Source organism: Hemiscyllium ocellatum, chromosome 8 (assembly GCF_020745735.1).
Source record: "Hemiscyllium ocellatum isolate sHemOce1 chromosome 8, sHemOce1.pat.X.cur, whole genome shotgun sequence".
Lineage (NCBI taxonomy): Eukaryota > Metazoa > Chordata > Chondrichthyes > Orectolobiformes > Hemiscylliidae > Hemiscyllium > Hemiscyllium ocellatum.
Window position 1 is genome coordinate 30605341 of NC_083408.1, and position 14031 is coordinate 30619371.

Genomic DNA, 14031 nt, shown 5'->3' on the forward strand with positions numbered 1-14031 from the left:
CTGGTAGGTATAGGAATGCTGAATGACTAAAGAAATTGGGGGTTTAGTTAAGAAAAAGAAGGAAGCATATGTCAGGTATAGACAGGATAGATCGAGTGAATCCTTAGCAGAGTATAAAGGCAGTAGTAGTATACTTAAGAGAGAAATCAGGAGGGCAAAAAAGGGACATGAGATACCTTTGACAAATAGGGTTAAGGAGAATCCAAAGGACTTTTACAAATACGTTAAGGACAAAAGGGTAGGTGGGGAGAGAATAGGGCCCCTCAAAGATCAGCAAGGCAGCCTTTGTATGTAGCAGCATGAGATCGGGGAGATACTAAACAAGTATTTTGCATTAGTGTTTACTGTGGAAAAGAACATGGAAGATATAAAATTTAGGGAAATAGATCTTGACATCTTGAAAAATGTCCATATTACAGAGGAGAAAGTGCTGTATGTCTTGAAACGAATAAAAAAGGGGATAAATCCTCAGGTGTACCCTGGAAATGTTTGGGAAGCTAGGCCACTTGCTGAGATATTTGTATCATCGATAGTCACAGGTGAGGTGCTGGAAGACTGGAGGTTGGCTAACGTGGTGCATTTCTAAGACTCTATTTTGGAAAGGTGGTCAGTACAAGCCGAGGTCTATAGACCAGTGAGCCTGACGTCAGTAGTGGGCAAGTTGTTGGAGGGAATCCTGAGGGAGAGGATGTACATGTATTTGGAAAGGCAAGGACTGATTAGGGATAGTCAATATGGGAAATCATGTCTCACAAACTTGATTGAGTTTTTTGAAGAAGTAACAAAGAGGATTGATGAGGGCAGAGTGGTAGATGTGAACAATATGGACTTCAGTAAGGCGTTCGACAAGGTTCCCCATGGGAGACTGGTTAGCAAGGTTAGATCTCATGGTATACAGGGAGAATTAGCCATTTGGATACAGAACTTACTCAAAGGTAGAAGACAGAGGGTGGTGGTGGAGGTTTGTTTTTGAGACTGGAGGCCTGTGACCAGTGAAGTGCCACAAGGATCGGTGCTGGGTCCACTATTTTTCATTATTTATATAAATGATTTGGATGTGAGCATAAGAGTATAATTAGTAAGTTTGCAGATGACACCAAGCTTAGAGGTGTAGTGGACAGTGAAGAAGGTTATCTCGGATTACAATGGGATCTTGATCAGATGGGCCAATGGGCTGAGGAGTGTCAGATGGAGTTTAATTTAGATAAATGTGAGGTGCTGCATTTTGGGAAAGCCAATCTTAGCAGCACTTATACACTTAATGGTAAGGTCCTAGGGAGTGATGGTCAACAAAGAGACCTTGGAGTACAGGTTCATAGCTCCTTGAAAGTAGAGTCATAGGTAGATATGATAGTGAAGGCGGCATTTGGTATGTTTTCCTTTATTGATCGGAGTATTGAGTACAGGAGTTGGGAGGTCATTTTACAAATGTACAGGACATTGGTTAAGCCACTTTTGCAATCATGCAATTCTGTTCTCCTTCCTATCGGAAGGATGTTGTGAAACTTGAAAGGGTTCAGAAAAGATTTACAAGGATGTTGCCAGGGTTGGAGGGTTTGAGCTGTAGGGAGAGTTTGAACAGGCTGGGGCTGTTTTCCCTGGAGCGTCAGAGGCTGAGAGGTGATCTTATAGAGGTTTATAAAATCATGAGGGGCATAGATAGGATAAATAGACAAGGTTGTTTCGTTGGGGTGGGGAGTCTAGAACTAGAGAGAGAGAGAGAGAGAGGCTGCCAGAGGAAGTGATGGTGGCTGGTACAATTGCAACATTTAAAAGGCATCTGGATGGGTATGTGAATCAGAAGGGTTTGGAAGGATATGGGCTGGGTGCTGACAAATGGGACTAGATTATGTTAGGATATCTGGTCAGCGTGGACAAGTTGGACAGAAGGGTCTGTTTCCGTGCTGTACATCTCTAAGACTCTATGAGACTGGAGGTTGGATAAATAATTTGATAACTTAGCAACAATGGAGCAGTTAAAGAGGTAGTGATGAATTAGAGCTGGCCTGGGAGTGAATAGAGAGGTTATCCTTTTTGACTGCTGAATTGTACAAGGATAATGAAGTCCTGATGCCTGAAACGTCGATTTTACTGCTCCTCGGATGCTGCCTGAACTGCTGTGCTTTTCCAGCACCACTCTAATCTAGACTCTGGTTTCCAGCATCTGCAAACATTGTTTTTACCAAGGATAATGAAGAAAGAGAAACTAAATTTAAACATAAAGAAAAAATCCTGCTAATGCTTTTATATGGTTTTACAGTCTTGAACTCAACTGGCAGGAAAGTAAATTGTGAGGAGGACATAGAGAGTACACAAAGAGACTTAAAAAAGCAAAGTGTGTAGGCAAAATAAAGCAGACAGACAATAACATGAAAAAATGTGAACGTGTCCACTGGGACATAGAGAATATAATATTATTTAAATGGCCAGAGATTACAGAATTCTTTGACACAGAGAGATGTGGATGTCCTGGTAAATGAATCAAAGAAAGGTTGGTGTGCAATCCTTCAAGTGTTTAGAAGGCAAATGATACATTTATGTTTATTGTAAGGGGAATTAAGTATAAAATCAGGTAAGTATTGCTGCACCTGTACAGGACCTTGGTGTGGTTACACCTGGAGTACTGTGTTCAGTTATGATCTTCTTATATAAGGAGTGATATAATTGCATTTGAAGTGTTCAGAAAACCCATTCTACTGACTCCCAGGATGGAGGAATTATTAGGAAAGATTGAGCAAAATAGGACTTTATCATTGGAGTTTAGAAGAATAAAAAAACACTTCATTCTTTTCACTTTTTGCCTGTTCCACATGTTTCTGTACCATTACATATCACCATACATGTTACTTAGTTGGAAGTTTAGTGATGTTTCCTATTAATTCTTGACCACCAGCAAAAGAATGTTCAGAGAATGTGTTTGGAGTCACTTGTGACAGCTTCTGTGCAGCAAGTGAAAACCTTTACACTCACATGTTCAAAATCAGAGTTCACAAGGTCAGCTCCAGACCTGTAGCTCAGCACCATGTGGAATAGTTTGATGGCACACCCTGATCATAAGCAAACTTTGGGTTGGATTATCATAGTTGTGGGTGAACTATGCAATGTGTACAAGAATGTTCAATACCTTCTCAAAACGGGCTTGGATGAGATTGGCTTTATCGATGAGCCTCTGCTTCATGTCGGTTAAGCAGTCGTTCCTGAGTGTCATGGCTACTTTCTTTGTAATTCTTCTGGGCTGTCCGAGTCGAGCAAGGAATGGTGCAAGATAATCAAGCTCCTCCTCAGCACGCCGCAGTCGCTGTTCCTCCTCTAACCGCACCTGAGGAATAAAGTATTTGCCACAGCATAAATTGTTAACGTCATTTGAAAACTGTAAGAAATAATTCCCAGCTCCACTGCCTCGGTAGCTGACCATATGCGTCATCGTAGAATGTGCCCCATTCCTATTGGCTTTGGAATAATCAGAATGGGTTCTTTAAAAATCACATTATTGTCACATTAAAGTTGACAATTATTCCAATATCTTATTATTGTGGTTATTATCAATCAATATTGTGCTTCTAAACCAGTTTATCATTGAGTGTAAGTACAGCATGCACAATATTAAGAAGAGTTTATATTAGATTAGATTCCTTACAGTGTGGAAACAGGCCCTTCGGCCCAACCAGTCCACACCGACCCTCCGAAGAGTAACCCACCCAGACCCATTTCCCTCTGACTAATGCACCTAACACTACGGGCAATTTAGCATGGCCAATCCACCTTACCTGCACATCTTTGGACTGTGGGAGGAAACTGGAGCACCCGGAGGAAACCCACGCAGACTCGGGGAGAATGTGCAAACTCTACACAGACAGTCGTCCGAAGCTGGAATTGAACCTAGGAACCGGTGCTGTGAGGCAGCAGTGCTAGCCACTGTGCCGCCCTACAATAAAAGGACGGGGTGAACCATGAAATAACCAGTAAAATCAAGCAAACATGGGTTTGAAACTAGCAAGCATGGGAGGAAAGATGAAAGTCCCAGCAAAAACTGAGTTTGAAGGATGATATTGTGTGATTAGATATAATTCACCATGATAGAAAGGATGTGAGAAAGAGGAACAGCATGTAATTTAGTATTATTGAAGTTTAATGATGAGGTGAAATTACTTCTCAAGGGTCATGAGTTTGTGGAATTCACTACCCCAGAGTGCAATGGATGCTGCAATATGAGTAAGTTTAAGGAGGAGATGACAGATTTTTAATTAGCAATGATTTGAAGGGTTGTGAAGAGCAGTCAGAAAAGTGGAATTGCAGCTGAGTTGAGGTTAGCCATGATCCTATCTAACAGTGGGCTAGGCTTGAGGGGCTGAACTCCTGCTCTTAGTTCTGATGTTGTTTCGATCACAAAGCTGACCAGGAATCTCTCTCCAATTCTTACTGCCACTTATTTATGTTGGAAGGGTTTGCAAATTGGTTTCATCTTATTATAAATGCTCCTTCCTAGGTCAGCACGCGATGGGACATGAACCCAGAGCTTCTGGCTCAGAGGCAGGCTGGCCAACCCACTGAGTACAGGACATCCCAACGGTTGACAGGAGAATCGGGACGTGTAGGTTAGGTGTATTAATCAGGAGTTACCTCTGGAACCCAGCATGACGCAGTGTCTCATAAGCAATGTGACAACTTTCATACAGCACAAGCAGCGTTCATCAGAGGTTTAAACGGCGCAGTGAAATGGCTAACTGTGCCATCTGGCTGTGAGTACACTTGTTCAAGGCATCAGAGTAATCCATCAATCTGACCTCCAGCAGATCAGGAGGATTTTTAAAGTGCCACTCCCCATGGAATACAAATGTCTCAAGGTGACAACAATTCTGTTCCCACCTCTGCCACTTTGCCTATGCCGTTGCTGTTTCACATGTGCCAGCCCAGACTCTGTTTATTTCTTGCTATTATAATCCTGATACAATTGTCTTCTTAACAATGGTCTAGTTCTCTTTGACCTTTTGTTAATTTTATTTTAGATAAAGGGAAGAATAACCTCATGCCCCAGAGTTACCATCCTTCAACAAGCAGAGAAATTCACAACAAATCCCATTTGTATGGTATTAATGTAACTCCTCATACTCAAGTCCAATACAAAATTGTTACTCACCTGACACCGGATTGTAGGATAATGGGTAGTACTTACTTTTTCTAAACATAAGCAAATTTGGGGTACTTCCTTCCAGACTTACCTGCTCCTTTCTGTGTTCTTTAGCCTTTTCATTTCTTTCTGTGTCATACACAGAGATAACCAGCTCATTTGCCTTGCGTTCAGCTGCTCTGTCCTTGAGAAATTCACGTATCTTAAACATAGTAATGATCATCTGTTAATTGAGTGGCTTTTGACTTGAAATCCTGTTCAGTGCACAGTTCAAGGTAGAACTTCTGATCGAGTAAGTTCACGTTCAACACTTAATGCATTCTGTGCAACCCTGCGCTACAGCATTTCACAAAAGTACTAACTCAGTTTAGTGCCCATATAATAATACGCACGCATCATAGCTTAACAATAATGGTGCATGTGAAACTTGGCTCTGGGCAAAATGGTTGCTGTGTTTCCTGCATTACAACTACAATTAAACTTTGGAAATGTCTGGCTAATTTAGATGAAAAAGTTTGGCTGTACCAACTTATACTTAAAGAATGCCAGTCTGATTAGATTAGATTCCCTACAGTATGGAAACAGGCCCTTCGGCCCAACAAGTCCATACCGACCCTCAGAAAAGTAGCCCACCCAGACCAATTCCCCATATTCACCCCTGACTATGGGCAATTTAGCATGACCAATTCACCTAACCTGCACATCTTTGGATTGCGGGAGGAAACCCATGCAGACACGGGGAGAATGTGCAAACTCCACACAGTCAGTTACCTAAGGCAGGGATCGAACCTGGGTCCCTGGAGCTGTGAAGCAGCATTGCTAACCACTGAGCCACCATGCTGCTCCTGTTGGAAAGACAATTTGTCAAAGTGACGTGGGAGTTGAATACCCAGCCAAGGAAAATGAAGCATACTCTCCTGTACATTTCACCAATCCAAGTGGCCCATCAGAAAGTTAGAGGTGACTATTGTCCATGATTCTTCTGCTACCAGATATTCAAAAGAACTATTAAGAAAAAAAAGATTCAAAGAGCATGTTGCAGCACAACATGGAGTTCTGTTTCCAAAACACGTTCTCCCATTTTTGTCTGCCAAAGTTGCAACAGAAGAGCCACTGATTCCTTGGAGAAACAGTGAACATCATTACTCCATGTTGTAGATTCATTCGACGAGCTAATGTGCTTTTCTGTAGATGTTTCATCACCTCGCTAGGTGGCATTGTCAGTGTGCCTCCAGTAAATCATTGTTGGTCTGTTTTGCCTGGTATTTACATGTCTTTGTTTTCTGGTACTTTCTGAGTGGTTTGTTTATGGGGTCCAGTTGAATGTGTTTATTGAGTGAGTTCCCAATTGGAGTGCCAGACTTCAAGAGATTCTCTTGCGTGTCTCTGTTTTGTCTGTGCTAGGATGGTTACATTATCCCAGTTGAATTTGTGTCCTTCATTGTCTGTGAGGATGGAAATGAGAGACTATTGGTTGTGTCATTATTCCATTTCTCTGGGCTCTCCCTGGATCTTCTGTGTTATTAAACATTCTCATCAAGCCAGTATAGCGCAATGGAGGGAAATCAGAAAGCAATGACCAGTTGATTCCAAATTTATGACTTAACAATCTGATTATTGTAGGAAGAAGGCAAGTGAAGATAACAGATAAGTAAATGGCAACTTGGAAATTTGTTGTATTTTTGATCTTTCAAGGGTCAGAACCTTCAGTTTGGGAGAATCGAGGGAGGTGATGGGTAGTGGAATATCAGAGGAAATAAATGAATAATATGTTTTTGAGACTACATTTAGTAGGCATAATGTTTGGTAATGTTCTCATCCGAGTCAACAAAGCTGAAACTGAGGTAGGGCATTCAGTCTCCAGAGCCTGTTCCATGATCTATTCAATTAGATCATGATTGATCTATATCTTACCCATACCTTGGTTCCATTGCCTTTAATACTCTTGCCTAAAGTAAGCCAGCAATCAAACATTTTATGTTTTCCATTAATCTCTGACATAATTTAGCAAGAAAGTACCTGCTAGTCTAATGTATGAATGGCCTAGCTGTGATACAATTAATTTCCACACAGTCCCTATCCAATTTTAATAAAGATTTCTATTCTCGAATAAGGTTTAAAAACAGGTGCAAAGGGAATAAAAGGAATTGGGAAGGAACCTGGGTGGATTCACTAAAGCATGTTAGCACTGGTACAAAGAGATCCCAGAAGGCCTGTATATTCATCCACACTTTTTTGAGGGTTGGGAGAAGCCAAGTTGAAGCCATCGAGCTTCATTGAATACTTCCTCTTAGGTGGAGCTGTAAGCTTGAGGGAGAGTTTCTCTTTCCCAAACTGGAAGTTTCATTTTACACTTAACAAACCAATGTCTTTCTGACAAATTAAGAAAGTGACACAAACACTACCTCATGCTCTGAATCTCTGACACTTTGCATCGAAGCAGCCTGTGTCTTCAGCAGGTCCATCATGGTTTGATACAGAACCACATTTTTGCAAGGCTTCGCCAATGGGTCAACCTGCAGAACAGTAAATGTAGTAGATGGATTTCTTTAATGTCAGAATTTCTATTGCTTCTCCTGAGGTAGAAGGTTTATATCTACTATGATAAAGTATTAGAGTGGCTGCAAGATGATTCATTTTATCGTGAATTCGCCCTCCCACCAAACTTGATGCAAAAGTGATCCTGGTCAGCTTAGAATTTAAAATTTTAAAAATCTAGAAACCCAACTCCATCTGTCCATTTCTGGGGATAAGTGGGGGAGGTCAACCAGGAAGGGATTGGTAACTTCAAGATGTTTAAGAGACTGGCATCCTGTGATTGTCCCACTTTGCTGGCTTAACAGTGACCAGAAAATTTCTGGGAAGCCTAACAGATGAAAGGAGGTAAGTTCAATTTTAGGAAGGTGGAAGATGCCTTTAGCTCACTACTAGTGGGCCAGAAGGAATAGTAGTTTGTGCAACTATACTCCCTACATCCAACCCATAGAGGGATTGGATCCCTTATCTCAACCTTAACTGAAGACTTTTTTCACAATCATTCATGGGAAATGGACATCACTAGGATCACTGCTCAATCATTCCTAAATGCTGTTGAGAAGGTTGTGGTTAGATCAGGTAGCAAAAGGCCAACAGCCCAATCTTAGTAGTGGGAAAATTATAAGAAACAATTATGATGGGCAATTTAAAATGTAAATTCATCAAGGCCAGCCACATGAACCTATAAATAGAAGGTCATTTATGACTAACAGAATGGAATGTTTTGAGAAGGTAACAAGGACATTCAGTGAAGATAGCACATTTGGTGTAGTCTACATGAATATCAGCAAGACCTTTGAAAAGATTCCCAGACAATTGGCCAAAAGTCTCTTTCTGTGTTTTTTTTAAATGGTTCTAGATCATGCCTCAGCCTTTTAAGTTCACAATAACATACCTCAGCCTTATCACCATCTAACAAGATATATGCAACATGAAACAAGACTCTGAAACCCTGAGGCAACAGCTGTGCTGAGAGTTGAACATAATGATCTGATTTTTAAAATAATTCACGTGTCATATTCCAAGTGCCTTTGATGCTTAAAATGCAATCCTTTAACTGACCTTGGAACCCAAATCACTGATATCAGGAACAGTACAGGCTTAGGCATCAAATGCTCACCAGTTGTTTTTAGTTTATTCAAGGAGATCTCTCACTCATGGTGTGGGTTACTGCCAAATGGAGACCTCAGGCCATCAGTATAGGATCATCTGTGACAGGGACAGATTAACCAGCTCACCTTGATATTCAAAAAGCCCCCTACCCACAATCTATTTGTTTGTGGCCACCTACCCAATGAGCCACATAAATGTGGTTGAGCAGGCCAAAGGTTAGTACTTTCAAGGGCACAGAACAGGCACATGATGCAAAAACATCCACATGTTAGGGTGAATGAAGCTCCAATCATGCTTTAAACAGTAGAAGTTATCGCGGACAAAGCATTCCACTTGATTGGTTCTCCATCAGTTTCCTCCAGCATACAGTATGCACACTTTACAGAAAGCACTGCAGTTGTACCATGGCTTCTTTAATGGCATCTTTCAAACCTGCAACCTCATTGGCAGCTGATGCAAGCAAAGCAAGTCCTGTTCAAAGTTAAATGCCATCCCAGTTTTGACATATATGCATTCCTTTTTATCAATGGACCAAAATCCTGAAACTTCCTCGCTCACAACTCTGCAAGTGTACACACACCACATGGACTGCAGTGGTTCAAGAAAAAGGCTCTCAAACCTTCTCAAGGCCTACTACAGATTAGTAGTAAATGCTGGCTTTGCCAAGAAGGCCCATATTCAGGGAAGGAACGGACTTTGTGCTGTGCAGTAACTGTGTTAATGTACCTCAAAAGTGACGACAATCTGCTCCATGTTAATCTCTTGGTCATCTTTTTGCATCAAGTTTGGTGGGAGGGCGAATTCACGTTTCAGTGCTGTAATCCTGTCATCCTCTCGATGATAAGTCAGATGGATGTGCTCTGCAGTGATCAGAAATACTTGTTCTGCCACATCCTCGTGAGCTGGCTTTTTTCTGTTTCTGGCAAAACGCTCTGTTATTTTCTAAAATGCAAAGTGAGAAAGCAAACAACTCATATATATATATATATATACACACACACACACACACACACACATATTATTTGTTTTTCAACAGTTTTACAGGAACAGTGACCACAACAGACACTCAAAGAAAGACGTAATTACGTAGCACATTTTACAACCATAGGACATCCCAAAAAAATTTAAAATCAATGAAATAATCTTTGAATTGGAGTTGTTGTGATAATTAAGAAAATGACTGTATTGTTATAGTACCGAAGGAGGTTGTTCAGCCAAGGAAATTGTGGATCAAAATGAGAAAAGAACTGTTTCAGAACCAAGGACTGCAGTAGGTTGGCTGCATGTTTTGGAAGCAGGTAATCTCACACCCATTGTAAGCACTGTTCTCACAGCTGCTGGCACGAGCTGTGGTTAAAATGTGGACGCAGACAAAATGGAACCAAAGAGCTGTGGTTAGTCGGAACTTTAGTTTATGCAAATAACTGGTAATTGGTTACTAGTCCACAGACCAATCACAAAGGCCTTCTGCTTGCCAACAACTATGTGATGGGTTTTCAAGTAACTGAACAGCTTGGGCTTGTGAACAAATAGGTTTCAGATCTCCACTAGCACAGGAGCTGTCTATTCTCTGAGTAAAAGTCAATTTAAGTCTGAATTAATATTTCCTTCAGCAGTTGCTGTTAGCCATGATTTTAAATCGGCTAGTCAGATATCTTTTATCAGTGAGCCAGCCACTCTGTGATTCCAGTGAAAGCATCCGGAGAAGGACAACTGAGAAGTAGCATTCTGACCAGGATAAGAATCATAACATTCATCTCAAGAATCACCAAACTGCCTTCTCAGTCTTTCCCTCTGCTCATAACACCCATGACTTTTTTTCCCTGTGGGTGTGCGTGTGCGTGTGTGTGTGTGTGTGTGTGTGCGTGTGCGTGTGTGGGTGTGCATGCGTTTGCATGACTGTGTGTGTGCCTATGTTTGTGTGTGTGCGCATGTGCATGTGTCTGTGTGTGTGTCTGTGATTGTGTTGTGTGTGTGTGTGTGTGTGTGTGTGTGTGTGTGTGTGTGTGTGTCTGTTTGTCTGTGTGTGTGTCTGTAGTGTCTGTCTGTTTGTGTGTCTCTGTGTGCGTGTGTCTGTGTGTGTGTGTGCATTGGTTTGTTTCTGTAGGTGAGTTGGTAACGGGATCAGAGATTTTATTAGCAAAGTCTGTAGATAGAATCCATCTACTTCTAATAAATAGCAATGTTTGTTCAATACACAAATCAGGTCCAAATTTTGTCAACCCTGGTCTAAAAGTTTGGTAAACTGGGGGCTTTGCATACTTTTAGTTTTTGAATTGACTTGGGAATATTGGGGCTTGATTTCTAACATGATATTCCAGTGAGGTGGAACAAATTTGCATACAAAAAGAGCCCGAAATAGCAGTGAGGAGATGATTGTCTAGTTCTTCTATAAAATATTGGAATTGGGTTCCTTCAGTTCACCTGGGCGGCTAGGTAAAGCCTTGATTCACCTTAATACAACAAAGATTGTGGATGCTGAAAGCAGAATGTGCTGGAGAAACCCAGCAGTTCAGGCAGCACCTATGGAGAGAAAGCAGAGTTAACATTTCAAGTCAACTTATAGTTCTGAAAAAGGGTCACTGGACTCATAAAGGGAAGTCTATTTTCTCACCACAGATGTTGCCAGAGATCGGCTGAATTTCTTTTGGGTACCTTGATTTACTTTTTCACTGATAGTACTGCACTGGAATGTCTGGATGCGACTTGAACACAGCACTTTCTGACTTAGAGCCAACCGTACAACCCCACTATACCAGGGCTCATGGCATTCATTAAAAAAAATGTTTCAGAAATCTTTTCTGCCCTGTATTTTGAGAAAGCATTTTGGATACCAGCAGCTGTTTGTTGCCTCACATCATTGCGGTTGTGATAGCCAACCCAAAACAGTTCCCAGACAGGGGTCGGATTGAATTCTGCAGGAGCACTCCCTAATGTATTTCTTCTTCCTGACATGTTGCTCCACTTTGCCTTGCCATGGTTCTCCAAAGGTGCAAGCTCAGACTTTCATACCTATATGACTCTGGTAGTACAGGGCATTTAAGGAGACATTTCATCATTTGTGATGCCCCTCTGCAGTCAAAATCGACAGGATTTGTTTGGCGGTATAAAGCAATCTGCATTAAGGCCTTGTAGGTGGCTGAAAACAGCCCTGAGGAAAGTAAGAACACAGTCGAGTAGGTCATGTTTCACTGGTTGCCAATGGGACGGGTACCTCTGGATCATTTGGCAACTTTTGTGCCTCGATTTGTAGAAGGTGTGATCATTGCCAAGGTGGCATCTGTGGGCTACATTCTAGGGGCTTGTCATCATCTAGGAATCTGCCCCCTGGACTTGAGCTTCTTTGCTGTTGGTTGTTTTTGGAAGGGATGCTGACAAGCATCACTGGTCAGTTTTGCCCATTCTATTCTGGATGGAAAAAAACAAAATTGCTGGAAAAGCTCAGCAGGTCTGGGCAACATCTCTGGAAAGATATCAGAATTCCTGTTTCAGGTCCAGCGACTCTTCCTCAGAACTACTCTGGAAGGACCTTGCTTCCTTGTAATGACTGGAGCATTAACAGTAAGCAGGTCCACCTTAGTAGAATTTAAACATCGAGTAATAACCTTGGAAGCTGAATGTGCCTGCTTCCAATTCTGAAGAAGAGTTATATCAGACTTGAAACATCAACTGCTTCTCTCTCCACAGATGCTGCCAGACCTGCTGAGTTTCTCCAGCATTTTCTGTTCTTACATTCAAGTGCTGAATGGCTCAAGTCAGGTAACATCATAAAGTCTCAGGCCAGTTGCTCACTTACATTTGGCACATTCTTCAGATGTTGGACTTGGGTTTACAAATAAAGATGCCTTTCCCTCTCTGCATCTTGCACTAAGACACCATCAGGAAACTTTAGTGCTTTCTGCGTCAACCACCAAAGTTTTAATGTCCATCAACCACGATAGTTTCAAAGCACAGATTCACTTTTAAAATTATTCTCATCACTTTACACTCACAATGCACTATCCTTGAAGATGTGCAGTTAATCTTTCTATTGGTGAAAGTGAGGACTGCAGATGCTGGAGTCGAGAGTTTGGTGCTGGCAAAGCACAGCAGGTCAGGCAGCATCCGAGGAGCAGGAGAATCAATGATTCGGGCAAAAGTCCTTCATCAGGAATGAGGCGCTTTTGCCCAAAATGTCGATTCTCCTGCTCCTCGAATGCTGCCTGACCTGCTGTGCTTTTCCAGCACCACAAATCTTTCCACAGCCCTAGTAAATTGTGATATCAGCCAATAACCAGGGTGCATTGCACTGGCTACACACATTTATCATATGAAATAATAACATAGCTCTTGAGTGGTGGGGAAGAAATTAGCTTCAACTGCTAAGCATGGGGTGAGGAGTGATTTTCAGCACGGCGGGAATTATATAAATTGCAGTTCTTTAACGAAAAGACTTTTTCTTTCAGGAGCAATCAGGAGTCAAAAATCTGGCCATGCCCACAAAGAATATTACTCAAGGGCTTGAAGGAGCCTCACAGCTGTCAGTCTGAGCTCTGCAGCAGCCAGCGCTGCCTTGGAACCCCTGAAACGAATAACATCTTATGCCGTGACCCTACTAACAGTCACGACCCCTGGCGTTAATCTCAGGACTTGGAGAACAATGGTGTGAGTAGTAACACTGATTACAATGTGTTTGAGGAACCTTTCGCTCCTAACTGTCCAATAAACCTTCACATTTTCAGCTTATGGTGACTCCCCCACCACCCCAAGTTGACTGTTTTAGATTCACCCTTGAAACGTTAGCTCTCGTACAAAGTGCCAAAATCTCACATAAGTAATAGCTCTTGCAGGAGGTGCAGCAAATTGGGAAAATAAAGAAGAGGGAGCAAGGAATAAACTGGACTACTTACCAATATGGTGCGATAGTTTAAATGAAAAACTCCAGGGAGCCTCACTTTCCTCATTCGTTTGGCAAATATTGTTTGTCTGTAAGTGAGGAAATCTGGCCTGTTCTTGAATTTCTCTGTCATCTCTGCAGGTGTTTCCACTCTGCTCACCAGTCCATCCACACGTAGCCTGCTGTTGTACTTCAAAGTCCGATCAGTCTCTGGTTCAGACGATCGATATATGTGCCCTGCAACACCAGGAAAGAGCTGTACAATAAGTGACACTGACAGACTGCTCCACAAATCGAAGTTTAAAGTGACCCAAAGCATTTCACTACTTCATTATTAGAGTCCCAATAATGACCAGGTTTCTTCCCTTCTTTCATTTTC

The 14031-nt window shown here is 41.8% G+C and overlaps 1 protein-coding gene across 1 annotated transcript in view; it reads right to left on the reverse strand.

Annotated features, from left to right (window-relative positions):
* The window catches only part of ccdc135 (coiled-coil domain containing 135), a 70983-nt gene that overhangs the window by 6293 nt on the left and 50659 nt on the right, over positions 1-14031 (reverse strand). The window contains exons 12-16 of the mRNA XM_060828941.1: positions 13666-13889; positions 9503-9718; positions 7534-7644; positions 5220-5330; positions 3125-3319 (exon numbers count right to left, since the gene is read on the reverse strand). Of these exons, the coding sequence (XP_060684924.1) occupies positions 3125-3319; positions 5220-5330; positions 7534-7644; positions 9503-9718; positions 13666-13889 (857 nt within the window). The remainder of the gene's footprint in view (positions 1-3124; positions 3320-5219; positions 5331-7533; positions 7645-9502; positions 9719-13665; positions 13890-14031) is intronic.